The sequence below is a fragment of the Manacus vitellinus genome, unplaced genomic scaffold (genome assembly GCF_001715985.3).
Source record: "Manacus vitellinus isolate BGI_N305 unplaced genomic scaffold, ASM171598v3 scaffold_41_pilon, whole genome shotgun sequence".
NCBI classification, from domain to species: domain Eukaryota; kingdom Metazoa; phylum Chordata; class Aves; order Passeriformes; family Pipridae; genus Manacus; species Manacus vitellinus.
In genome coordinates, this window is record NW_021940545.1 from 5,908,858 (window position 1) to 5,933,620 (window position 24,763).

Here is a 24,763-nt window from a genome sequence, read left to right on the forward strand (position 1 = left end):
TGGACACCCAACCCAGCTGCCTGCTCTGCAGACACTGCCACCAGGCCACGTCCATTCCTCTTCATTCCTGATGGGATCCCCAGTTCCTGGTGGGTTAAGTCCATCTCCAATTCAAGGGCCTGTTGGCACAACTGGAGGACAACAGCCCCTGTCTTTGGACAGGGCTCTCAACTGCACCAAACCTGCTGCCCAGGAAAGCAACAGGAGCTCTCAGGGAATCACAGTTGTAGCTCTGCAGGGAGATGCTGATCATGGGATGGTGACAAGTAAACCTGGAAAATCTCTATCCCCTGAGAGCCCACAGGCTTCTGCTACTTCATCCTCATTAAGCCCATCAGGGATTTCGGCATTAAAGCTTTCCCAGACTACTAAAGAGCAAAAAGAAGTAACGTCTGCACCCTCTCCTGGAATGTCTGGCTTTGGGAATGCAGACCTTCAGCCCTGGGATTCTGTTCAGGAGGGGCTTCAGCCACCAGGTGCATCTTTCCCTGCTCGTGCTGGATTGCAGCCCATGGGCATCCCCAGCTCTGCTGAGAGACTTCACACAACAACAACTTCCCCCCCAGCCCCTGGCTCTGGGTCTCAGGGGGTTCCTGCCCACCCTGTACTTCGGGAGGCCTTTGCTGTGACACTGCAGGTGAGCACAGGGGAAGACTCCAAGAGAAGGAAAGGTCTCCCACAGCAGACAGCTGGAACTGGTTCTGCACCAGCCAGCCCAGTGCCCAGCCCCTCTGGAGCCCGTGAGAGCAGGACCCAGGCAGCTCCCTGGCACAGCTCTGCCCCTGCAGCCCCCCAGAGCCAGCACAGTGCCAGCCCAGCAGCTCCTGCTCCAGCACCACCCTCGCCCCGTGCAGGGGGAAGCCAGCCCAGCTCAGGCACAGCACACCCTGCCCCAGGGGTGCCCAGTGTCCCTGGTGAGGTCCCAGCACAGCTGGCACAGGCTCTGGTGCAGCAGTTCAGGAGGGCTCTTGATGCAGCCACCAGGAACCTCAGCACCGGCAGAGGAGACCCCCTCACCATCACCTCAGCCCCAAAGCTGTCCTTCCTGTTCAAGAGCACTGATGGCATGATATGCCTTCGACCCCTGCAGGAGTCCCCTCTGCCCAGGACATTCCCAAATGCCAGTGTTGGGGGGCTGGTTTCTGTCCAGCAAATCCTGGCAGCGTCAAATTCCTCAGCGCTGGACCTGGCAGACTTACACCAGCTGAGTCCTTCCAGCCTGGTCCTGCTCAGGCCTGTGTTCATCCTGCTGCCCACGGACAGGGCACACTCACCCTTTCCTCAGGGGGAAGGTGACCACAGAACCACCCACCTGGGCACACACGTGGGCACCCCTGAAAGCAGCCACGGGAGAACGAGTTCCTCTTATCCCACCAGTAAATCTGAAACCACTCTGTCCACTGTGTCCAACCAACAAGCAGAGAGAGCAAAGGTGACTCCTCAGCCAACTCATCCCAGTTACAGAGCCACCGTGGGCTTGGGCCAAGCTGCCACCTCAGCACTAGGTCCTTTGCTGGACCCAGGGATGGGGATGAGCAGCACAGGGCAGGCCCTGCACCTTCCCAGGATGCCAGAGGAGATGCAGATCCCTGCTCCCCCTTCCCAGGAGGCCAAGGGCACTGATTTACTGCTCCTGAGCAGGATGTTGGCAGAGCCTGGCACCTCCCCTGGGGCACCATCAGTGCTGCCCACGCAGCAGAGCCCCTACACTTCCTCCAAAGTGTCTCCCACGACTGAAAAGCCACATTCTGTAACTCCTTTACTGCCAGCAAAGGGACTCCTTGATTTCCCAGTGCCTGCCCAGCCCGTGGCCAGCAGCACAGGGGCTGCAGGCCATGCCCAGCACGGTGGGACACTGCAAACTGCCCCCCCTGGCCAGGGCTCAGGGACCACCCCGAGCTCTGCCCCTGCTCCCTGCGTGGAGTGTGGGACCTCACGCTCAGCTGCAGCCACAAAACACCCACTAAAGGGGCTCACAAGCACCAAACCTCTGCAGGCCACGTCCCAAGGGCTCCCAAGGACCACACTGCTGCTGCCATCCGTGGTACCCAGCACGTCCTCAGCTTCCCCAGTGCTTCCAGCTGGGAATGAGCACGGAGAGGCTGCCCTGGGCAGCACAGCTCCTGCAGGAGGGGTCCCTGTGCCTGCTACAGCAGCACAAACCCACAGCACTTCCGTACAACCTGATCTCCCTCACCACTTGGAATTCACTCCCATGGTGCCCAAGCCCTTTGTAAGGACAGAGGGACCAACAGCAGCCCCAGTGCAGGCTCCCTTCTCAACAGAGATCCAAAGGAAAACCACGGTTCCTGGGAAACTTGGGGCTGCAGTGACCCACCCAAGGGTGTGTTCCAGCTCTGCTGCACGCCCACCTTCTCCTGCTCCTGCACATGTGCCCCTGCTGGCAGCCCTGGAAGGTGACCAAGCCCTCCAAGCTCCCACTGAACTGTTCCCACGGGCCAGCACGGGAGAAACCCCAAAGCCAACTGAAAGCAGCACGAGGGCAGGAAAAGCAGGACCCGGTGAATCCTCGGGGGTGAGTGTGTCCCTGTCAGCCCCAGTGAACACACAGACACAGCACCCACCCCCAGCAGCCCTGGGGAAGGAGCTGGGTTCGAGTGCAGCACAGCCCTCTGTGCCCACGGGAGCTGCCCTGCAGAGACAGCCCCGAGGGACACAGGGCACCCCCCAGGCTGCCCCAGCAGGGACTGCTCTCCCTGCAGCCCAGGGTGCTCAGACCACTGCTCCACTCACCAGCAAGAAAGGGCATCACCTGCCCACAGCAGCCCCCCAGCCTGATCCCAGCGTGGTGCTGCCCAGGGTGAACACACCCGCTGTGGGGAAGGGCGAGGGCGAAGCAAAAGGAGATGCAGCCCCCACCAGCCACCTGCCCACCCAGGCACCCCTGTCTGCGTCCCCCAGACACCCTCTGGAGAAGGAGATCCTGGAGGACACCATGGAACAGGAGCCTGGTCATTCCAGCCCTGGCAGTGCCCTGAGTGCCACCGGGCCACCTCCCACAGCAGCACTGGCTGTCTCTGCTGCCAGGCCTGGGAACAAGGTCACCAATCACTCTGCTGCCTTCCAGAGAGCAGCTGGCAGTGATGCTGAGATGCTTCCAGCCAGAGACCTGATCCAGCTCCTTCCAAGCCCAGAGAGCCCCTCACATCCTGCCGGGAGCCCGGTGCCAGCCCGGGGGGATTCCCTGCTGGGTGTGGCAGGCACTGACTCATCCGAGGGGCTGCTGCTGAACACAGAGGCAGAGGAGATGGGCAGGACGGAGGAGGTGACAGACGGAGCAGCTGAAGGGCTGGTGACACTGCTGGATGCCCAGCCCAGCGCCCCGGGGGACTCTCACCACAGGAGGGGGCTGCAGCCGGAGCTCACCGTCCTGGATGGGTAATCCATTCCCTCCGTGTCATTCCTGCTGCGGGATTTAAGGGTGGGGTCAATATTTACAAGGGTCTGCAGTGACAGGTCGAGGCAGTCCCTGTTGCCTGGCTGTGCCTCACCTTTTCCCCTGTCCCCCCTCTTTCCCTGCAGCCTGGCCGTGGTGAGGGACGACGCCTGCGGCTCCGGCAACTACACGGTGCAGCTGAGCCTGAGCCCCGCTGCTGACACAGCCCCCGAGCCCCACGGGCCTCCAGCACCTTCCCCAGAGACCTTCCTGGCCTTGGTGGCCGTGCAGGACAACCTCAGCCAGCCCCTGGTGCAGCCCCTGCTGCAGATCCACTCGTGCTGTGTGACCCCCTCCGCCAGCCCCGGGGCCCCGGGAGCCCAGTGCTGCCTGTTCCGCAGGTGGGACACGAGCCCATGGGATGGGATGGGCTTCACCTCCCCTGGCATCCTCAGGGAACCCTCTCCTGTGTCCTGTGGCTGCGGGCTGAGCTCTTTGGAGCAAGCTCCAAGCAGTGTGAGCAACTCCAGGAGTGCTCTGCTCCCTCAGCCTGGTAATTAATACCGAGGGCCTGATAAGGCACAGAACCTCAGGGGAAGAAATCTCCCTTGGATTTCTGTAGATGAACCATCCCAATTCCCCACATCCATAATCATTTACATTTCTTATGTAGATAAGCCATCCCAATCCCCCACAGGTGCTGTCCCAGGTGTCAGGGTACAGCATCCCTGCCCTTCCTGCTGGGATGGCACATCCCAGGAGCAGAGCAGTGCTGGGATGGCAGCCAGGCTTCTCCACAGGCTCCCATTTCCCCAGCAGCATTTCACAGCTGTTCTGGCCTCACCTGAGCACAGGGGAACGGGAGGATTCCTGAGCTGATGTTTGCAAAACCACTGGGGTGTGAGACGTGTCAGGGAGTGGCTGTCACAGCACAGCAGCCATTTCACTGCTCGTGCCAAAATCAGCCTCCAGGGAACAGTTCTGCTGCCCTTGGGCTGTGTCCTCCACAGCAGGGCAGGCACAGCCTGCAGTGCTGACATTTGGGGGTTTTTGTTCCTGTAGGGCAGGGCTGTGGCTCAGAGCTGGTGCAGACCCCTGCCAGCAGATCCCCCTCTTCCCTGCCTTCCCTCAGCTGCAATTTGAACCTGTTTGCCCTTTGCTCCAGGCTGCCATTTGAGTGCAGGCACATCCAGCTGCTGCAGAGCAGCAGATCCAGAGCTGCCAGCTTCACCATCCAGCTGTTCCAGATGCTGAACCACTCGGTGGCCTACCTGCACTGCGAGCTGGACGTGTGTCTGCACGGAAAGGAGGGATGTGAGCAGGTACCTGGGGGGGCTGCTCTGGCACCACTGAGGGGGGATCTGCTGCCTCCAAAGCCACCACACCAGGGTCACCCCTGCCCGGGAAGTCCCTTAGTTCAGGTCTGGGAGGGGAGTTAATGACATGAAATGGTAGCAGTAGTTGCTAATCCCCAGGGAAAGGGAGCCAGGGAATACAGATTTACACATGTGCTGGTCCAAGGATTAGCAACTCAGCTTTTGGAATGGCAGCAGAGCTGGAAAAGGTGGAATCTGAGGAGATCTGTGCCTGCTGTGGGCTCCTGGGGCAGGAGGTTCTGTTCAGGTGCCACCAACACCCTTTCAGAAGTTTTCCATGTCCTTGCCAGGACTGCTTGGAAAGTGTGGAGCCAGTTCTGCAGCCCAGTGACAGGAACAGCCATGGAAACCTGCACAACCTCATCTCATTTGGCCCAGTTTGGAGGATGAAGGACAGGTTTCTGTACAAACCTGTGGAAGGTGGGTCTCCTCTTCTGCCTTCTCTGTCTCTCTCTCTTGGAGTAGTTTTTGTTCAGCTTTTTCTGCTGAAAAAAAAAAGAAAAGCATTAGTTTTAACAGCTTTCTTGACAGACATCTGCTATGACTAGAATATACCCCAACAACTCCCCACCTTTGTTCTGGCCTTCCTAAACCCCAAACCTGATGGTTAATCAGCATCAGATCCAACAAAGTTTCAGCCAGGAGACACAGCCAACACATCCTCTGAAGGAACTGAAGCTTTAGAAGGAGGAAAGGGGAGGAAAATGAGGCAGAATGGATCTGTAAAGACTTTTCATGCACGTTGTGGTATTTTGACTGAGAATGAGGAATGTCATCAAAACAATTGTGAGAGATATTTACTAATTCTTCCTTCCAGTGCCTGTGTTTTAGATGAGATGAGATGGGAGGAGTCAAGGTTAATGTCAATCAGATGTTGTCCAGGTATTAGAAAAGAGTGACACTGAACCTGGTGCATCATGAACGTGAGAGACTTCTTAAATCCCCTGGCACCATCCCAAATCTCTGGTGTCTTTAGTTGTTTATGCAAAGACAATTTACTGGTGCCATTCTAGGGTACAGAGGGCTGTGTTTGAAAAGGCACTGCCCATTTACTGCTCTGGGGATAGGAATTGCCACACCTGCCTGGCATGCTCTGAAGATGGGTTCCCCTCTCTTCACCCTGTTCATTCTTGATTCCCTCTCTCTGTTTCCAGGTCCTGGCTCTGCTGTGCTGCTGCCCATCCTGCTGGGCTCCCTCACTGGCTTTGCTGTCCTGGGCAGTGCCTTCATAAGCCTTTGGCTGCACCACAGGCAGAAATCCAAACCCCTGCACTACCCCCCCTTTGGAGACATCCATGGGCTGTGAGCCTGGAGCAGCTCCTGGTCCTGCAGCTCCCACACCAGCACCGCAGTGACCAGGGGAGAACAGGTCCTGCCCTGCACATTGTAGTGCTTCTGTAGAGCTTCTGCTGACCCAGGGAGCAAGAGGGGTCCCACCTCTGCCCAGGGCACGTCTCCCCTTCCCTCCTTTCCCTCTGCATGAGCGAGCCCACAAACTGCAGAGCAGAGAAGGGCCGAGGGAGGGGCTGTCAGACCCTGTGGGTGGGGGAGGGCAGCTGGGGGATGCTCAGGGGGTGCTGTGCAGAGCCCTGCCTGGGATCCAGCCTCACATCCCTCTGTTCTGGAGGAACAGGGGCTTCTCCATTCTGTCCACGACCTCCTGCTGCCTGTGCAGCTGCTGCTGGTGGGGAAGGAGGAAGCAGCATCCCTGGAGTGTGGAAGGAGCTGTGAGGCATGAGGAAGGCACCTCTGGGAAGGGATCTCCCTGTCTTTGGGGCCACGGTGTAAATGGTCAGCATGACAGCCCCACTTGGGTATTGTAATGCCATTAAAACTGACCCTGGAACGTGTCTGAGGCCGGAGCTGTTTGCCCAGAAATGGGCACCCCTGAAAGGTCTGGGGGGCAGAGAGCCCCTCTGCAGCCATGGACTGTGTTCCCCTACTCCCTCACCTTCTCCTGAACTCTCTGTAATAAAACTGAGCATTGCAGTAAGTGTTTGTCTTGCCTGTGCCTGAACCTGAGGGAAATGGAGTCCCCTTGGGCTTGTCTCAGCTCCAAAACTGCACTGGCAGGTGAGTGCCAGCAGGTGGGAGTGGGGGTGGCAAGGGCAGGACCTGTGCCAGAAGCATCACACCTTAGGGCGTGGCAGGGAATTGGCAACAATCACCTTCTAATGTTTGTAGGGTTTTTTTTTCTCCCTGAAAGGCTGCAGAGCCCGGCTGGCTTTTTACCTTTTCCTTCTTTCCCTAAAGCCTTGCAGTCAGTGTAACAGGAAAATAGCTCACACTTCCCCCTGGCTCAGTCTCCCTCCAAGAATTTCTTCAAGATCTGGCACAGAGCTAAAAGTTCCAGGTCAAAACTCCGTGACAATTAGACAATTGCCCTGCAGAAGTAGTAATTGCCCTTTGTATTGCAGCAGAGCCGAGGAAATCAGCCCCACGTTGTGTTTGACGCTGCCTCACCTGCAGGGAGAGCCGGGTCACTGCAGACCTGTGTGCTCAGCCCAGGCAATGCCATCCATCCCTGCCGCAGCCAAGGGATGTGTGCTGTGCCTGCTGCTCACGGGGGGATGGTTGAACTGCTCAGAGCAGTGTTCCTCATCCCTCCAAACACCCCTGACAGGCACCCAAGAGCAGGTTTATCCCCGAGGGAACTGCTCTGGGCCACCACAGTTCCTGTGTTTCTGTTGGAGCATTTTCTCAGGCTCATGGACTCGTGTTCACCACATTCTAGTTCTGGGGTTTTTCTCTGTTCTTTATCTTTCTGGAGTGTTTTTTCCTTCTTTATCCTGCTGCACAGGAGCCTCATGGATTTCCCTCTTCCTTCCCTTTCCTGCCTCCCTCTCCCCTGTGCTGATGGCCCAGGTGAGGAATCCCACCCTAAGCCCAGTGCAGTTGCAAGGGGATTGTTGTTTGCACCACTTTCCATCTCATGTTCTTGGAGCATTTTCCCACAGAGTGCTGGATAGGAGAGAGCAGGGCAGCTTTAGGGAACAGCAGACACATTCCTGGAGTCAGGCCATGCAGCTGCTCTGCATGATAAATGGGAGTGACAGGCAGGATCCTCCTCCTGGCAGCAGGTCCCAGGGCTCACCTGGGCTGACTCCCCAAGCAGGGCAGGAGCAGGAGGAGCTCCTTTCTCCCCCTCTGCCAGCAGCCAGGCAGGAGGCAGAGAGCCAGGCTGCCTCTTGTGCCATGACTGCGGCCAGGGAGCGGCAGCTGGGCAGCCTGACCGTCTTCAACAGGGAGGATTTCGAGGATGACTGGGTGAAAGTGGCCAGTGGAGGCTTTGGGCACGTGTACCAGGTGAAGCACAGGAGGTGGAGGACAGTTTATGCCGTGAAATGCTCCCCGTACCTGCTGCAGGACTCCGGCATGGACAGGTAACCCTGCGCCCCCCTCTCAGCTCACGCTGTCCCCCCGAGCTGCCTGCAGTGCTTGGGGGCTAAAACTCTGAGGGAAAGGTTCATGGGGCTGCTTCTCCTTGGGAAGCCAAGTTTTTGGTACCCAAAGGGAGTGGAAAAAGCGCTGGTGGTCTGGAGTTCTGCCTCCCCTCCTGTCTGAGGCGTGGATGTGCAAGGGGGAAGGAACATGGAGAACGGGGTTAATCAGAACAATTGGGGCTGGAATCTGAGGCTGAAAGGCACCTTAAACGTGGGCCTGTGGGTAAGAGCAGTCTGATCACTTGTTTGCAGCTTTCACTGGACATTGGGACTGATGTGTGTCTGTTAAACTAAATCAGTCATTGAAAACACCAGGTTTAAAGCTGAGGGATAGAAAATTTACAGCTGGTTTTGCTGGGCTCCCAGAGCTCTGCTCCCTCACTTGCTGGAGCCTCCAGACCTGCTCTTTGCTCTCACTGGGGCACCTGCACCTTCACTTTGCTTTTTGCTCTGTCTCTCACCTGCAGAGACTCTTCTGCTGACCCACCTTGGGGCTGGGGATGGAGCAGAACCAGGTAATCACTGCTGATAACACACATAGTACAGGCAGAACTGATGGAAAAACATTGATGAAGTAGTTTAATTTAAAATTGTATTCCATTCAAGCTGGGAATGTGCTGCCTGGCTAAAAATCCCCCCCTACTATGATTTCTTATTAGTGACAACGACTGAGCTGGGTCAGCCTCAGCAGTGACTGTCCTCAGTTTGCACTGCTTATGCTCTGCAGATATCACACTTGCATTTTGTTCTCCTTTTTTTTTTTTTGAGGGGGGGGGAGAGTCTAATTAATCAGTTTTACTTCTGCCTCTGTCCATTTTTGTGAGGTCCCTGACATTCCTCCCCACCCAGGTACGTGTCACTGCGGGGAGCTGCCAGGGGGAGCCTGGCAGAGGGATTTGCTTGGCTGAACCATCTCAGATCTATTAGTGGCCTGGCACGGTGCTGTTGGAGGCCCAGATTGATTCCCAGGGTGTGCTTTTTAGAGGCAACCCTGGCCCTTTGCTGCCTGGCTGCTCTCAGAGCGCTCTGGGCACCCCGACCCGTCGGGCAGGTTGGGAGATGCAAAGCTGCAGTGGAACAGGTCTGCCCTGGGTGCAGCAGGGCTGGCAGAGCTGGCAGTGAGGGACGGGCGTGGCTGGGCTCCCTCTGGGACCACATTCACCCTGCTCAGGGCCAGGAGGCTGCAGGCAGAGGTGGAGGCACAGGTAGGGCAGGGTACGGCCTGGGGACACCACGGGTCACCGAGCTCTGCCCGCTCCTGGCACCAGGAAACATCCCTTGGGAATTCCAGAGAACCCCAGAAAGGTCTGGGTTGGAAGGGACCTTAAAGACCCTCCAGTTCCACCCCCCGATGTGGTTGCATTGTCATGAATTCAAGGGGCAAACTGGGATGGATCTTTTCGGGGTGGGCAGGGCTGCTGGGAAAGGCTGGATCTCACTGAGCTGCTGCAGAGTTCCTGAGCCTGGGAATCAACAGAGGCAACTTCTGGGTTCCACTTCCTGTTTTATTTTTCATTTTCACTTTTCCAGGACCAGCATGAACTGTCTCATGGAGGAGGCAACCAAGATGGAGAAAATCAAATTCCAGCACATTGTCACCATCTACGGGGTCTGCAACAGCCCTCTGGGGATAGTGATGGAATACATGGCCAGAGGGTCCTTGGAGAAAATTCTGCCCACTCACAAAATGTCTTGGCAGCTCAAATTCCGGGTTATCCACGAGATGGGCTTGGCTATGAACTTCCTGCATAGCATGACACCCCCTTTGCTGCACCTGGATCTCAAACCAGGGAACATTCTCCTGGACGGGAATATGCACGTCAAGGTATGACCTCACTGGGTGTTTGAAGGGACAGGTTCTGTCTCAAACAGGGAAAGGTTATTTTTGCCAAACAGGTGCAGAGTCCTGGTATATCGAGTTCTTCAGGAACACTCAGTGAAAAATTGGCCACTGGGGCTTATAGGAAGCAACTGGTAAATAAATTAGATTATAGTCTCGAGGTCATCCCGGGAATCTGTGCCAGAGCTGGGAATTTAAGGCTCCAGCCTAGGAGGAAAGGCTGCTCTGCTGGAGCCAGTGGCAGGGACTGAGTGCAGTTTAACAGGGTTTTATCAAGTCTCAGTGCCTGGACCCTGCCCACGTCCCTGATCCTGAGGGAGGGGGGCACGTCCCAGCTAACAGGAGGGATGAGGGATGAGCATTCCAGGGGAAAGGTTCTCACTGCTTGTGCTTGCAGATCTCAGACTTTGGGCTTTCCAAGTGGATGGAGCAATCCAGCAGAATGCAGTACATCGAGAGCTCTGCTCTGAGGGGCACTTTGAGCTACATCCCCCCCGAAATGTTCCTGCAGAACAGCAAACCCCCGGGAATCAAATACGATGTGTACAGGTAAGGGCTGCCAGGGGGCACACAGGGAGCTCCCTGAGCCCTCCCACAGAGCCAGAGGGGCTGCACACTGCCCCATTTCGTTTAAATCCTGCTTTATAACGTGGGGAACAGCCTGGGAGGGACAGAGTGCCCCCACCTCAGTGCTGGAGACTGAGAGGGAGGGGGATTTTCTGTGGAAAATCATCATCCCTGACCAGCAGCACCCATCCCATGTGAGCTGCTGACTGTGTTGCCTCAGGTGCCATCACGCCCTGTTTGGTTGCTGGAAGTTATTATAAAAATGAGTCAGATTAGAGCCCAGAACACACAGTGTCTGCTCTTTCATAGCAGTCACTGCTTGGGTTCATTTTGCTTTTAAAACAACTGTAATATTGCTTGTCTGCTTCAGGATCCAGCTTCACTGTGGTCAGTAACAGATGGAGAAGAGATTTCAATGTGATTTTTTTCCTTTGGGGCAAAGAGCTTTGAAGCATATTTACACAAGCTACATATAAATGTCTGGAAATTCCTTGTCTCCTTGGCCTCTACACCCCACAGTCACCCAAGGCAAGAAGCAAAGGAGGATTTGCACGGCCCCATGAACTTGCAGTAGTCAAGGCCCCTAAAACCCAATGTGAATAAAATGAAAAAAAGGCACTGAGAGCCCAAGTTTCACAGGAAAGGCTCTAAGTCACTAATTCACTACACCAACCCTTTCACTGGGGCATTAGCGAGATAGAACCATAAGACCTGATCCCTTTGGCCTGGGGGGTGAACTCCTTCCATCCTGAAAACCCTCTTCCCTAATTTCCCCATTTCTCAAGAGGGTAAAAGCAATAAGTGCATTTTCTGTACCCGTGGGGGGGCTGCTCACCATCTCCCCTCGCCCGCAGCTTCGGGATCGTCATCTGGGAGGTGCTGATGCAGAAGAAACCCTATGCAGGTAAATATGAGCCCTTCTCCCTGGCTCTGCAGTTGGGAAGTGCTCACTGCAGCTGCCCTCCCAGAGGAAAAGCCCCGGGGTGCTGCTCTGTTGCAGGAGCCAACATGATGGCCATCATCGTCAAGGTGGCCGCGGGGAAGAGGCCGGGGCTGGAGCTCATCAGCGACGACTGGCCCGGGGAGTGCCAGCAGATGGTGGACTTGATGAAGAGGTGCTGGGACCAGGACCCCAAGCAAAGGCCAAGCTTTTCAGGTGGGAATGTGACTGGATTACCCAAAAACCAGCTGCAGGGATTAACAAACTCGTGTGTCACTTCCCCGGGATTTAACTGCCTGCTGCCCACGTGCTGTCAGGCATCCCCTGTATCCTTTCTCCCCTTTCTTCCCACGTGGAAGACTTGTGTCCTGCCTGGGATCTGAGCCCCTGGGCAGGCTGCCCAGCTGACAGAGTGTTGCCCTGGCAGATATCCCTGTGGAGACAGACATGCTGCTGGCACTGATACAGAGCCTGGTGGTGGACCCGGAGAACGAGCGCCTGGTCAGGAAGATGTCCCACAAACCTGCCATCTCTGGGAACCAGCAGGTGAGGAGAACTGCCCAGGGCCACTCAGGAAATCCCACAGAGTCCTCTCCCTGTACTGGGAGTGTGTTCCCCCTCTCATCAGGCAAGGGCACTTCAGCACCTTTGCTCAGTGTGTTTGCACAGGTTGTGCACTTGTAATTCATTTAAGGGGATAAGAAACGTGCAGTTTTATCCTCCCTACCAGAGTGGAACTGTGTCTAGAACTCAGCTTTACAGGGGGAGAAACAGGGGTTGAGAACTGTTGGCATTTAGAGGTTTTGCCAAGCTGTGCAGTCAGCAAGAAACAAGAGACCAGAGCACAGAGGGTTGAAGAGGTGTAGGGGGGGCTGGGGGTCGCTAAAAACAAAGGAATGACTCTGTGATGCTGCCACAGGCACCTGATGCAGTAAGGAAGCAGAGTATATGTTTGTTTGGGAGCAAAGGAGGAAGAGGAGGAGCAGCTCATTGATGCCCAGAGACCATTTTCAAGCTCCCACATTCCTGTTGTGTCCTGATTTGCCCAGCTGAGTTTTGGATGCAATAACAGGGTTGGGTGAAAATGATAATAAAATGATAATCAATAATGAAAATTATAAAACTCAAATGATAACACAGAACTCTAGAGCAGTAGCCAAGAACTGTGTGCAGACATCACAGAATGCAGTTGAGCACCTTTATCTTATGGCTTTTTCTTTTTCCTTCCTGAAAATGAGTGTGACAAAGAGGAGTTCACCTTCCCCCGAGACACCAGGAGTGGTGGTAAGTAGGGGACTTTCTTTATGATTGAAAAATAAAGAAGGGGAAGCCTGCCAAAATTGTCTATTTTTTGTAGGAGGATGTGGCTCGTAAAGTTTTCCATGTGGGTGATGTTTTAAGTTAAGGAAAATGAACTCTACAGGAAAGAGCAGATCCAGTTCCCATGAGGGAGAGGCCAAATGTCCCACTGCCCTCTGAGAGGCTGCAGAGAAGTGGCCTGGCCTCATTCCATACTCCCTGTCTCTGAAATGCCTTTGTTTCATTCCACTCTAGGAAGAGCCACAGGCTCTCCCTCCCACTGAGCACTTTCACTGGGTTTTACTGTTTTTTTCTCCTATTTTGTCTCCCTGCCTTTAGAAACAGATAACCAGGAGGTTCCTCTCCCACCTCCCTACAGCGAGGCTGAAAGCCCGGAGGAGATCCTGTCCGAGGAGATCTGCAGGGTCCACGAGAACGGGCTCACCCTTCTCCACCTCATGGTGATCCAGGGCAACGTGGAGAAGGTGAAGTTCCTCCTGGGCTGCAAAGCCAACGTGAACAGCCAGGTGGGCTGTGGCTACACCCCGCTCATCATGGCCGTGCAGAAGAGGCTGCCAGAGATCTGCTCCGTCCTCATCGAGCACGGCGCCGACCCCAACGTGCCGGACGAGGACGGCTGGACACCCCTGCACTTCGCCGCCCAGAGCGGGGACGACAGGATCGTCCGGCTGCTGCTGGACCACCAGGCCCGAGTGGACGCCCAGGAGCAGGACGGGTGGACCCCCCTGCACCTGGCGGCCCAGAACAACTTTGAGAACGTGGCGCGGGTGCTGCTGTCCCGCCAGGCCGACTCCAACACCCAGGAGGGGGACGGGAAGACCGCCCTGCACGTGGCGGCCTGCTTCGGCCACGTGGGGCTGGTGAAGCTGCTGGCCAGCCAAGGGGCCGACCTGGAGAGGAAGCAGAAGAACCACAGGACCCCCCTGCACGTGGCCGTGGAGAGGGGCAAGTTCAGGGTGGTGCACTACCTGCTGAAGAACGGGACCTGCGTGAACAGCCTGGACCAGAACCACTACAGCGCCCTGCACCTGGCGGCCGTCAGGGGCAAGCTGCTCATCTGCGAGAAGCTCATCAAGCACGGGGCCAACGTGGAGCTGAGGACGGACAAGGGCTGGACCCCCCTGCACCTGGCCTCCTTCAAAGGGCACGTGGAGATCATCCGGCTGCTGCGGCGCAGCCGCGCCCGGCTCAGCGCCCGGGGCAGCATGGACTGGACCCCCCTGCACTTGGCCACCCGCTACGGTGACGAGCCCGTGGTCAGCGAGCTGCTGCGGGGAGGGGCAGACCCCGACGTGCCCGAGGGCTCGGGCTGGGCCCCCCTGCACTTCGCCGTCCTCAGGGGCTCCTTCCTCACCGTCATCAACCTCCTGGAGTGCGGGGCCGACGTCAACGCCAGGAACAAGGTGGGCTGGACGCCCCTGCACCTCGCCGTGCTCAAGGGCAACATGGCCATCGTCAAGACCCTGATCAAGGCCGGGGCTCTGCTGGACGTGGAGGACATCACCGGCTGCACGGCCCTGCAGCTGGCGGTCAGGCACCAGAGGGAAAACATCATCACCCTGCTCCAGGGCAAGGACCCGGCGCTGAGCAAGGCGGGGAGCAGGACTCTGGTGAACGACGCGAAGGCTGCGAGACCCAGACTCGTTCCAGGAAGGACAGATCTGTAAATTCATCAGCCCTGGCATTTGTGGCTTGAGTCTCCCAGTGTCAGGTGCTATCCCTTAAGGCACCTTGTCCTGTCACCTGGTGATACTCTCCTCTTTTTAAAGGGAAGTTTCTAAGCACGAACAGTAAAGAGTAAAAGAAAAATGAAGCTGCAGAAGGAAGCTGACAAGTTATTTTCCAGGGTCTGGCCAAGCTTGTAGAACATTCTGCCTTGGTGATGTTGGCTTTAGGCAATGCTTTCCTGTTTAATACTTGCTGTGCAGGGATGGAAAGGGGTATGTGCAGTCCCTGTTCGTATGGGCAATGCTGAAGCTGTGCACAGCACATATACGTGTCTTCCATGGATTTCATTGCTTTTATTCCATGTTTTCCTACAGAGAAAATTGGTGTTAAAATGACCTTGGCACAGGTGGGAATTGAATCATGAGATCCTCACCTGCTGCTGCAAATAGACACCAAACATATGGCACAGCAATGAGTCAGGTCGCTGACATCTCATTTTTGTAACAAGAATTAAATAAAGCAAGGAAGGAAAAAAAAAATCCCTAGTGGAGAGTATTTAAATGGATGCAGCACAGAGAAAAGGAATTCCAAAATAATGCCACTCCATCCCTTCGGTGTTTTGAGGGCACTGCTCTGCTGCCAGTGCTTTCCTCACTCCTCAGCTGCAGCCCAGGGCAGGAGGGATAACCCCACCTTTGGCATGGAGTTGGTGCCCAAGGAATTGAGGGAAGGCTCCTAACTGAAGACTAAATGCCAAGGTGGCTCTCAGGACCCACCCTGGTCTCTCCCAGGGATCTGGGTGGGTTTTCCAGCTCTCATCAGTCAGGGAAATCCTGCAGTGTAAGGACTGGAGCTGGTCCTTGCTGAGCTCTGAGATGATCCAGTCCCTGTTCTGCTGCTCTGTGCTGACAGGAGCTGACATCCAGCGTGGGTTTAGTGCCTGTGTCATGCAGATAACAGGGCTGTGGCTCCTGTCCTCTGTCCCTGATGGCTCTGTGTCCCAGGAGAGTGGAAAAGGCAAAACCTTTGCACGTTTTCTGATGGTTTAGTTATTTCCTCAGATTTTTAGATAACTCAAAGCCTCAGCATAACCGAACTAAATCAAGGGAGTGGTTTTCCATCTTTCAGTCTGTTTAGTTTTCTTTTTTTTGTTTGTTTGGCTTCTTGGGTTTTGTTTGGTTTTCTTTTTGTTTGCTTGGGGGTTTTGTTTGTTTGCGGGATTTTTGTTTTGTTTGGGTTGGTTGGTTTTCCTTTTTTGTTTCTTTGTTTCTTTCACTTTTTTTTGTTTGTTTCCTTTCCTCAGTGTGTGCTCTCAAGAGCTCAGATCTGTGACAGGAACCTCTGGGCTTCATTTCAGCCCCTTTAACCTCCGGGTAGCTGAGGCTGGGGGGGGAGGTAAGGCTTGAAGGACTGACTTCTCCCTTCTCTTGGGGAGTGAAGTTGAAAAGCTGCCAGAACCCCTCCTGAATGGTCAGCAGTGACAGGTGTTAAATGCTTTGGTATTCAGTAAGGATGGTTTGGGGGTTATTCTTGATGTCTGGATTCGTGGCTGCACTGAAAGCTTTGGTGTGAGAGCTGATTTACCTGATCTACCTGCTCTTGATGTCCCACAAATGGCAGCTCCGGGCTCTGGATTCTCAGACCTTTCTGTGCAGCTCTTTCCCTCAACTTCAGCTGTATTGATTCAGCAAATGTCTCCACTGCTTAATATCGTTTGAAATATTTACACAGCAAAAAGAAATCCAAATTGCCACATAATTCAGCAGCTCCTTTCTGTCCTCACTCCAACAGAAACCCAAAACTCGGCTCGTATGTCATGGAACGCTCTCCAGAAGAGCTTAATTAAATTTATAATGAAAATAACAGGGGGGTTGAGAAGACACGAGGGAAATACATTCCCCTTGCTGAGCATCACAGAGGTGATAGAAGCACTTTGCAGAGAAAATTACCTGTTTGCTGCTCAGTTTCTATAGAAATTAAATGTCTTTACAAACTCTGCAGAAGTGCATTCCAGCCTCCGCTTTGTGACTGTGCAACCTGCAGCTCGTTAGTTCTAAAATTAATCCTGGCTCTCCAGCTCTCCCCACTCCCCTCTTTTTTTTTTTTTTTTTTTTTTTTCCCCCTTGTCCCCCCCCCCCTCTTTTTTTTTTTTTTTTTTATTTCTCCCCCTTGTTCAAACCCATTGCAGCCTTTTTGTCCCTGCTGATCAGTGCACTGAGGGTTAGATCCTGTTCCTGCCCCAGGCAGGGGTGTCTTTGGAAGGGAGCAGTGGCAGGACAGGAATCTCCCAAGCAGCTCTTCCCTTGAGGGCACTGCTTGGGTTTCACGGGCTGTTCTGGCCTGGGAGGGACCCTATGGAGCCCAACCCTCAAGTGAATTCAAAAAGATCAAAACTGCTGACCCTTATGCCATAAAAATGGGGTCTTTGGATGCAGGAGCTTGGCCAGATTTACCCAGAGAGCTGGAATTTATGGACATGGGTGATCAGACTGAGGGTTTGGGTCCCAAACTGTACCCAGAGCTGCTTGGGTGAACAGAGGGGTGTTCCTCACTCCACCAGGGAATTCTCCATCCTGCTGCTGGGATGGCCCTGGAGTGCTGCCCTGAACATCTCTGACAGGCAGGAACTTTGGCCAGCCTTGAAAAAAAATACCCAACCAGGATGACACCTTGTTCCCCCCCCCATTGCTTTAGCTTTGGGGTGACCTAAGTGCTCCTTCCAGGACCTGAAGGAGCTCCAAGAAAGATGGAGAGAGACTATTTGCAAGGGCCTGGGAGTGCCAGGACACAGGGAATGGCTCCCCACTGCCAGAGGGTTGGAGGGGACATTGGGAAGGAATTCCTGGCACAGGTTGCCCAGGGAAGCTGGGGCTGCCCCATCCCTGGGAGTGCCCAAGGCCAGGCTGGAACAACCTGGACGGGTGGGAGGTGTCCCTGCCCATGGCAGGGGGTGGGATGAGATGATCTTCAGGGTCCCTTCCAACCCAAACCATTCCATGACAAAGGATTTTTCACTTAGAAATGTCCAACCCCAGCCAGTGAGTGAGAGGGGGGTTGTTGTGTGTCACACAGAGCAGGAACACTTCCGAGGCAAAATGTGTTTGAAGAAGAGCTGCTTTTGTCACCATCCAAATGTGGACATTTCAGTGAAAGGTTTAGCTCCTCTGGGGGGAAATGTTTTGAAACGAGATCATTTTGCATCTATGTTTTGCATTGCTCCTGCTTCCCAGTGACTGCAATTTTTGTTTGTTTGCCAGTGCTGCAATTATGTAGGTATGTGATGAAATTAAAATTTAAATAGTCCTACATTTTAGAGGAAAATGGATCTGAATAAATACAGCTTGGGGGGGGAAAAAAAGTTTATTTTTAGCAGAAATGCTTGTTTTTTTCCATAGCCCCTTAGGTGTGGAAAATGAAGATGTTTCTGACAGCAATGATGTGAATGTAGGAGGGAGTGATTTTAATGTAAGAAGAAATAGTGAATTCTATGTGTTTCTTTTTATTCCAAGGAGGTGGTTGTAGGCTCTGTACTGTATCAGACGTCAGTGTGAGACATTCCTGACTCCCTCCACAGCCTTTTCATGGCCTGACATAATTAATCCTGCTCTGGCTGCTCTCTTTCCAGACTATCCAGCACTTACCTGTGCTACTCCCCAGCTTTAGGGAGTATTTTAATCCTCTTCCTTTGAAATAAAGCCACGGATCACTTCAAAAAGCAGCTCCCCACCCAGCTCTGTCCCTGCACAGGGCTGTGAGCTCACCTTCCATCAGAGGGATGGCAAAAAGGGGCCTGACTGGCTATCAGGGAGCACTTGCTGTTTTCTCCTACCAGGCATTTCATCCCCAGCAAGTTTAGCATCCTTTGATCCTTCCATCAGCTGCTGCTTTCCTTCCTGGTGGCTCAGAGCACAACAGGGAACCCTCCTCTTCTGCAGTTTGCTCCTGGCCTCGTTCTCTTCTTCTGGGGGAAAAAAACCCCAAACCCAAAGCAAAGCCCAACCCCAACACTGGTGGTGTTTAAATCCTGCCATCTCCGTTTTTTAAAAGAAATTTGGTTTGAGAGATGAAAAATCAAGAAGACAAAAAGATCAAAGTCGCCCCATAGGAAACCCCACAGAACGTGACTGACCTCTCCTTCCTGGAGAGATGTGGTGACTGTGCTCCTGAACAGAAACAAATAAATAAATAAATAAATCCCACCGACCTTGCTGGTTAGAAAATATCACATTACAGACTCCATCTCCAGCTGGAGCAATTATAGAGAGGATTAGGCCAGGGTCAGCAATCAGGAGGTGCAGTAATTAGCTGTAATAAAGGAGAAAATGAGCCTTTGTTTGCTGCTCTGGTACAAGGCCATTACTTGGGGAAAAAAAAGGAATATTATGGATACTGAGAGAGTTTAGCTGTGACAGAATTGAAGTTTGGGGCATAACTGGACTCATTCCATGGCACTTTTACTGCTCTTCAGCACAAGCTTATTTCTTAACAAGGCAGAGGAGTGTTCTCATCACCAGGAAGATTTTATTGCTGTTCTTTGGATGAACTTTAATGTCTGCTCCAAGCAGGGGGAAAAAATCCTTAGAAGGAGTTCAGGGAATTAATTTTCTCGTTTTAGAAAAGACTCCAGTCTGCCAAAAGGTTTTGCTCAGAACTGACCTGCCTTTATTTTGCTTAAATAGCTGTCTAACACCCAGTCTGATTCCCCCCAGGAGGGCTCAGGAGGTCTATTTGCTGCCCAATTTGTTGCTCCTGTTGGCTGAGCACGGTTGTGTTTTGTTTGTGGCTCATCCCTGGAGACCCCAGGGAGTGCAGGAAAATGTCACAGGCCATGAACCCACTCAGACTCGCTCAGAAAGTAACAGGGAGAAAATCAACAACGGCCACCACGAAAGAAATAGAGAGACAAAAGCAGAGAAAAGGTGGAATTCAGCTGAAAGCTGGAAAACTCCCTGTGTTTGTGGGAAGAGGGGAAAATTTCAAATCTACTTTATTGTCCCTAAAACTTAGACACGGATTTGGGACTTTTGGAGCAGTTAGGACTGGGGGACGAGTCTTCCTGCAAAAAACCAGCTTTTCTGCTCCCGAGTTAACCTGTCCAGGGTGCCTGTGCACCCCCCAGGGCAGTCCCACAGAGCTGCTCCTCTGCAGGCACCAAACCCACTCCTGCCCTCCCCTCTAACACCGGGATGAGCCCCCTGGAATGTCCCCTGGGATGGGGGAGCTCTGTCCCACTGCTGGGACCACTTTGGTGGGACCTCAGTGCTCGTGGCTGGGGGGTGGCAGCTCTTCCCCGAGGCTTTGGGGTTTAAATGCCTGTTTTCCTGCTGCACTCAGCCAGCCTGGCTCTGCCTGGGCGAAGAGGAACGTCTCAATCAGTCTCTCCCTTGTGGAAAACTTCCCTCTGCCTTTTTTTAATTATGGAGAAGGTGGAATTTAGTGGCATTTTCCCTGATACCTCTGAATCATGTCCCAGTTCCCAGCGTCTCACCCCCTGTAATCTTCCCCAGCGATTCTGGTTTCGTCTTTGAAGTGATTTGGGGCTTGTTTATCACAGGGGCAATCAGACACGTTTCTCACGAGCCACCCTAAGAGCTGAGTGTTCCCTTTGGTGGGTGGGCTCGGGCACAAAGGCAGATCTCCACATCTAAACAGGTTACCAGGCACTGCCCCAGCAAATCACCCTCTGCATCATCTCCCCTCGTGGCAAGTGCCAGGTAGGCATGGTGATGTCAGGGTGATGTCAGGGTGATGAAGGAATGTGCCCTGGAGCACCTGCCACCAGCTGGGAACACGCACAAACCCAATTACTGGAGCCCAGCAAATTGCAAGCCACAATAATTCAGTTATAAATCTGCATCCCCAGGTTAATTTGGTGTGACTTTTGCATCCAGACTCCAGCCTTCATGGGCTGCAGGAGCTGACTCCCTGTTCCTGGCTCTCCTGCTGTCCTTTACAGCAGGACACGGTGCCAGGGGGGTGTCAGTGCCACAAGGGCAGCACCCTTTCTCCTGCTGTCTCTGTTTTTAGCCACCCTGCTCACTGGCTCTGGGTCCTGAGTGCCAGCCCCAGACTCAGGGGTTGTGTTTGGGGTCAGACTCTCACATTCTGCCCCATATCTGTGCTGTTCCCTCCCAGAGGGAGGCAGGAGCAGCACTTTGGTACCAGCTCTGTGTGTCATGGAATCATCTTGTGCAATGGGTTTGACATGGCCCCAGAAATGTGGGTTTAACCTGCTCCCCAGACCATGTGGCACCCCATTTCTGTCACCTTCAGAGCACCCCTGGCTGTCCCTGCTGTGAGCAGAGTCCTCCTCGTCCCGAGTCCCTTTACAGGACCCACAGCAGCTGCTTTACCATCTTGCTGGGTTGTTGTTGGGTTTTTTTCTAGCAAACTTGAAGAATTCTGCCAGATCAAAGTCACTTTTCTCTTTGACTAAAGCTCCCAGAGGGAGGGAGGTGTTCTGAGAGATGTACATATTTGTTTAGACTGGCACTGACTGCCCATTTCTTCACACAGACGAGCTCTCAGCTCGTAACCTGTCTGCTTCAATCACATTTGCAGCTCCTGGGTTTTCCTCTGAAGCTCTGTACATTTTCCAGCTGGTGGTTTGACAGAGCTCTCTGAACTCACCCTCACGAGAGCTGCACAGGGATTCTCGTGTTGCTCTTACCATTTGGAGACGGGATTAAATTCATGGCTAACGTTAATTCTGGCTTTTCTCACTTTTCCACCATGATGTGAATAAAAAAAAAAAATGCAGCTTCATGGCTGCATTCTTAAATAAGTATTAACAGTGGTTGTTATGAAACATTTGATGCAGTTACAGAGGCTGAAGCCGTGACCCTGTTTCCTCCCAGGTGATGCTCGTAGCCCTTCCCCTGTGCTCTGCTCACAGCTGAGGGGGTTTATTTGTAATTACACCCACGTGAACACAGGTAGGAAGCAGAGACAGCCACGAGGACCCTGGAGTTTCAGTGCTTTATTTTTTTTCCGTGTCCAGTGGTCACTGTTGAGAGCTCACAACAGCAGCTGTGGCAGAAGGGACCTGCACAGAGCCCGGATCTTCTCCTCTGCCTGCACTGAGGTACAGTTTGCTGTGGCTCCCTGTCTCTGGGCACGTTTGTTTTGGGTAAAAGGGCAGGGCAGGTGTGCTGGGGAGGGACTAAAGCCACAAAGGTGCTGCTGAAGGTGGCCCTGGCAGGGGGCTGGAATGAGATGGTCTTTAAGGTCCCTTCCAAACCTGCCCAGTCTGTGGTTCCACGAGTGGCAGTGAGGTGATGGAGGGGGCAGCAGCCTCGTGGGGTGGGCACAGGGGTTGCTGTGTCCCTGTGGCACACTGCCCACTGCCCTGGCAGCTCAGGGCCACGAGAGCTGGCTTTCCCACCCCGAGCCAGCACAAACCCTCTGTGCCCTTTCCTTGGTGCCCTTCCCTGAGCCTGGCACAAAGTGGTGCAGCTGAGCTGGCAGAGGTGTGCCCTCCCCAGGCAGAGGTGTGCCCTCCCCAGGCAGAGGTGTGCCCTCCCCAGCTCAGCAGAGCCAGGGCTGCAGTTGATTAGTGCAGCAGGGAAGCCATGCCCAGCCTGGCTAAATGTGCTCCCTCGCTTTCATTATCCCACTTTCCTTTCACGGGCCCAGCATGGCAGCTTGGGAATGCAGAATGTTTTTCCTCATTTAAAGGGCCTGGGCTTTGCTTTGCTGCTTTGAGTCTCTTTAAAGGCATTTCTAGGTCTGTTAATTGTTCATTATACCTTAATTATATTTAGTCCACCATCCATCACTCTTTCTTTGGTGGAGAAAGTTGTTATTTATGAGTCAAAAGCCATTTAGGAAGCAGACAGTCTGGTATCGTCAAAGACTTGGGGGAGCAGTTTAGGTTATTAAAAGAAGCTTTGATTAAAGAGAGGGAGTTAATTTAACAAGTGTAACTGGTTTAATTTTTTTGTTGGTGGTGGTTTTTTTGTTGTTTTTTTTCTGGATGTGCAGAACAAAGCACATCCATGGATCTGTCAGGCCTGACCTGAAGTTGTAAGACTCACTCAGATGCCCCAGGAGATGGGCAGGTCGTGCTGTTTTCTCTCTTTTGGGTGGTGTGAATGGTGTTTTGCAGTCCCCAGCCTCAGAAATAAAATCTGGCTGCAAGGGTGAAGTCAGAGGAGCTGCCTTTGATCCTGCCAGGCTGAGGCCAGACAGGCTGAAAACAACTGGTGTGTGTCCTGTTTCATCTTAGAATATCATTTATTCTGTTGTGTTGGGGGGGGTGTCGCTTGAGCCCCTAATTTTTCCTCATGGTGGCATTGAGTTGAATCATCCAACAAGGAAAATTAAACCTCATTTGTACTCAGTAGCTCTGGAGATTCTGGTTTCTGTATAAACTGAGGACTTCAGGGCAGGGATTATCTTTGTCCTGTGTTGGTTGAAAACAAGTATTGAAAACTTTGGTTCATGCCAAGGACCCAAAATACCATAAAACTGAAATTTTAGTTCGTTACTTCTTGGAAATAGATAATTTTCTTTCCTAGGAGTGGAAAGGATTTTCTTTTTTTTTATTATTACTCTTTTTTGTATAAAGAAAGTAATCTTTAGACAAAAGTGCTCACTAAGCCAGGCTGAAGTTCACTTGCAAAAACACCAGATATTTCAGTGGGTAGCTTGAGAAAACAGTGCCACAGTAGGTGCAACATAAATATAAATATTCCTGAATGAAACAATGACGTTCTCCAGCATAAATTCAAGTGAAAGAGAGAGGGGGAAAAGCTCCCTGTGACTTGGGATAAGGCAGTGCTGTGATGCCACAAGGACCAGCACAACCCAGCTCTGGGCTGGGCATTTCCCTGCTTCCCATCCCTCCCTCCTCCAACCCTCCCCAGCCCACTTCTGCCCAGAGGAGAAGAGAGACAGAGAAATTTTAAGACCAGTTTGTTTCTGCCTGTGTTTTTCCTCCCCCTTCCTCTGCCGTGTCTGATCCTCGGAGCTTCAGGCTGGACAAACACCAGGATTCCTACAGATAGACTGGGATAAGGGAGAAAAGGGAAAAAACCGCAGCTATTCCGAGAAACAAGCCCCCAAAAAAGCCAAGCTCTGCTCTGAGGGTGGATGTTCCCGTTGGTGTTTGTCCTGTGTGACCCCTCACACTGCTGGTGTTAAACAGAACAAAACAACCATGTAACAGCAGGGTGGCTTGTGCAAGTCTCTGTTTAATGACAGTGCTGCATGGAGACATTTGTTGGTGTCGCACGTACCTGGGACGGGCATTTTTACATTCCTGTTTGCACTGCACATGTTCACCACGGAGGTAGTGCCTTTATTTTTCCTGTTTTCCTTTTTTTTTGTTTTGTGTGTTTGTTTTTGTTTGTTTTTCCAGCAGGATTTAATAAGCTGGTCAGACCTACTGTAGTTAATTTACTCTTCAGCCAGGAAGATAAACGGTGTAGTGGGAGCGAGCAGGCAAGCGGCAAATACAGTGCAGGCAGAATTCACTGGCTTTTAATTCAAACCTGTTTGGGGGTGCCAAGAGCCCCCCTCCCGGGCTTTCAGCAAGCTGGGAATCACAGGGAGGAAAAGCAGGGACGGGAAGACTCCAGTAAGCAGAACTAAAGCTTCAGTTATAAATAAGGAATCACAAAACGGGGGCTGTGGCAAAGGGGCTGAAGTTCTGCAGGGGACAAAGAAACGAAACCTTCTCGTGGGTGTGTTTTAAAAACCAGATCCATCCCCAGCATGTCCTGCCATCAGGAGTCTTTGGGAAAGCAGTGTTTCACTCCAGAGTGGAAGGAGCAGTGAGGTCTGTGTTTGCCAGGTCCAGGTCTGTGGGCAAGAGGCCTCGGGGTCCTTCCCGGTGCAGCTGAATTCTGATGGTTCCTTAGAGGTTTCTACAAACATCCTCCATCCCAGCCACGGGCTGGCTGTCCTTGTGTCAGGTGCTGTGCAAGCAGCTGGCAGAGCCTGTCCTTGCTCTTGGCATTGGTTTATTCTGTTGATTCTCTGTGAAGCCAGAGGTGATGGTGTGGTTTGGTCCTCTCTCGGAAAGAGTCCCGAAGGCTCAGTTCAGGGGTGGAAAGTGCTTTAGTTTGTTGGGTGGAAGTGTAGATGGGAAAGGAAAACCTGCAGAGGTGAACAGATATGGCATTGCCACCATTCCAAGGCCAAGGTTTTCCCAGGAGATACCTTTGAGCCTGGAGTGCTGGGATGTCCCTGGGCTGAAGGGTGGGCTGC

At 53.2% G+C, this 24,763-nt stretch overlaps 2 protein-coding genes across 2 annotated transcripts; both read left to right on the top strand.

Annotated features, from left to right (window-relative positions):
- The first annotated feature begins 511 nt into the window (after positions 1-511).
- On the top strand, positions 512-7,125 carry LOC108640724 (mucin-1-like). The gene is made up of 5 exons (XM_018078585.3): positions 512-3,399; positions 3,544-3,798; positions 4,563-4,719; positions 5,064-5,193; positions 5,928-7,125. Exons 1-5 carry the CDS (start codon positions 512-514, stop codon positions 6,077-6,079), a joined length of 3,582 nt encoding a protein of 1,193 aa, XP_017934074.2. The 3' UTR covers positions 6,080-7,125.
- Positions 7,126-7,968: 843 nt separating this feature from the next.
- On the top strand, positions 7,969-14,952 carry ANKK1 (ankyrin repeat and kinase domain containing 1). The gene is made up of 8 exons (XM_018078612.2): positions 7,969-8,156; positions 9,747-10,041; positions 10,454-10,605; positions 11,478-11,527; positions 11,624-11,779; positions 11,991-12,109; positions 12,802-12,847; positions 13,202-14,952. Exons 1-8 carry the CDS (start codon positions 7,969-7,971, stop codon positions 14,548-14,550), a joined length of 2,355 nt encoding a protein of 784 aa, XP_017934101.1. The 3' UTR covers positions 14,551-14,952.
- The last annotated feature ends 9,811 nt before the right edge of the window (positions 14,953-24,763 follow it).

What these genes read in the sequence shown, in the direction of transcription:
- LOC108640724 (XM_018078585.3), top strand. Translation starts at nt 512, where the DNA reads ATGGGCATCCCCAGCTCTGCTGAGAGACTTCACACAACAACAACTTCC. An exon ending in CAGTGCTGCCTGTTCCGCAG is followed by an intron (nt 3,799 to 4,562) that starts GTGGGACACGAG and finishes CCTTTGCTCCAG; the next exon opens with GCTGCCATTTGAGTGCAGGC. An exon ending in GAAAGGAGGGATGTGAGCAG is followed by an intron (nt 4,720 to 5,063) that starts GTACCTGGGGGG and finishes TGTCCTTGCCAG; the next exon opens with GACTGCTTGGAAAGTGTGGA.
- ANKK1 (XM_018078612.2), top strand. Translation starts at nt 7,969, where the DNA reads ATGACTGCGGCCAGGGAGCGGCAGCTGGGCAGCCTGACCGTCTTCAAC. An exon ending in CAGGACTCCGGCATGGACAG is followed by an intron (nt 8,157 to 9,746) that starts GTAACCCTGCGC and finishes TCACTTTTCCAG; the next exon opens with GACCAGCATGAACTGTCTCA. An exon ending in GCAAAGGCCAAGCTTTTCAG is followed by an intron (nt 11,780 to 11,990) that starts GTGGGAATGTGA and finishes TTGCCCTGGCAG; the next exon opens with ATATCCCTGTGGAGACAGAC.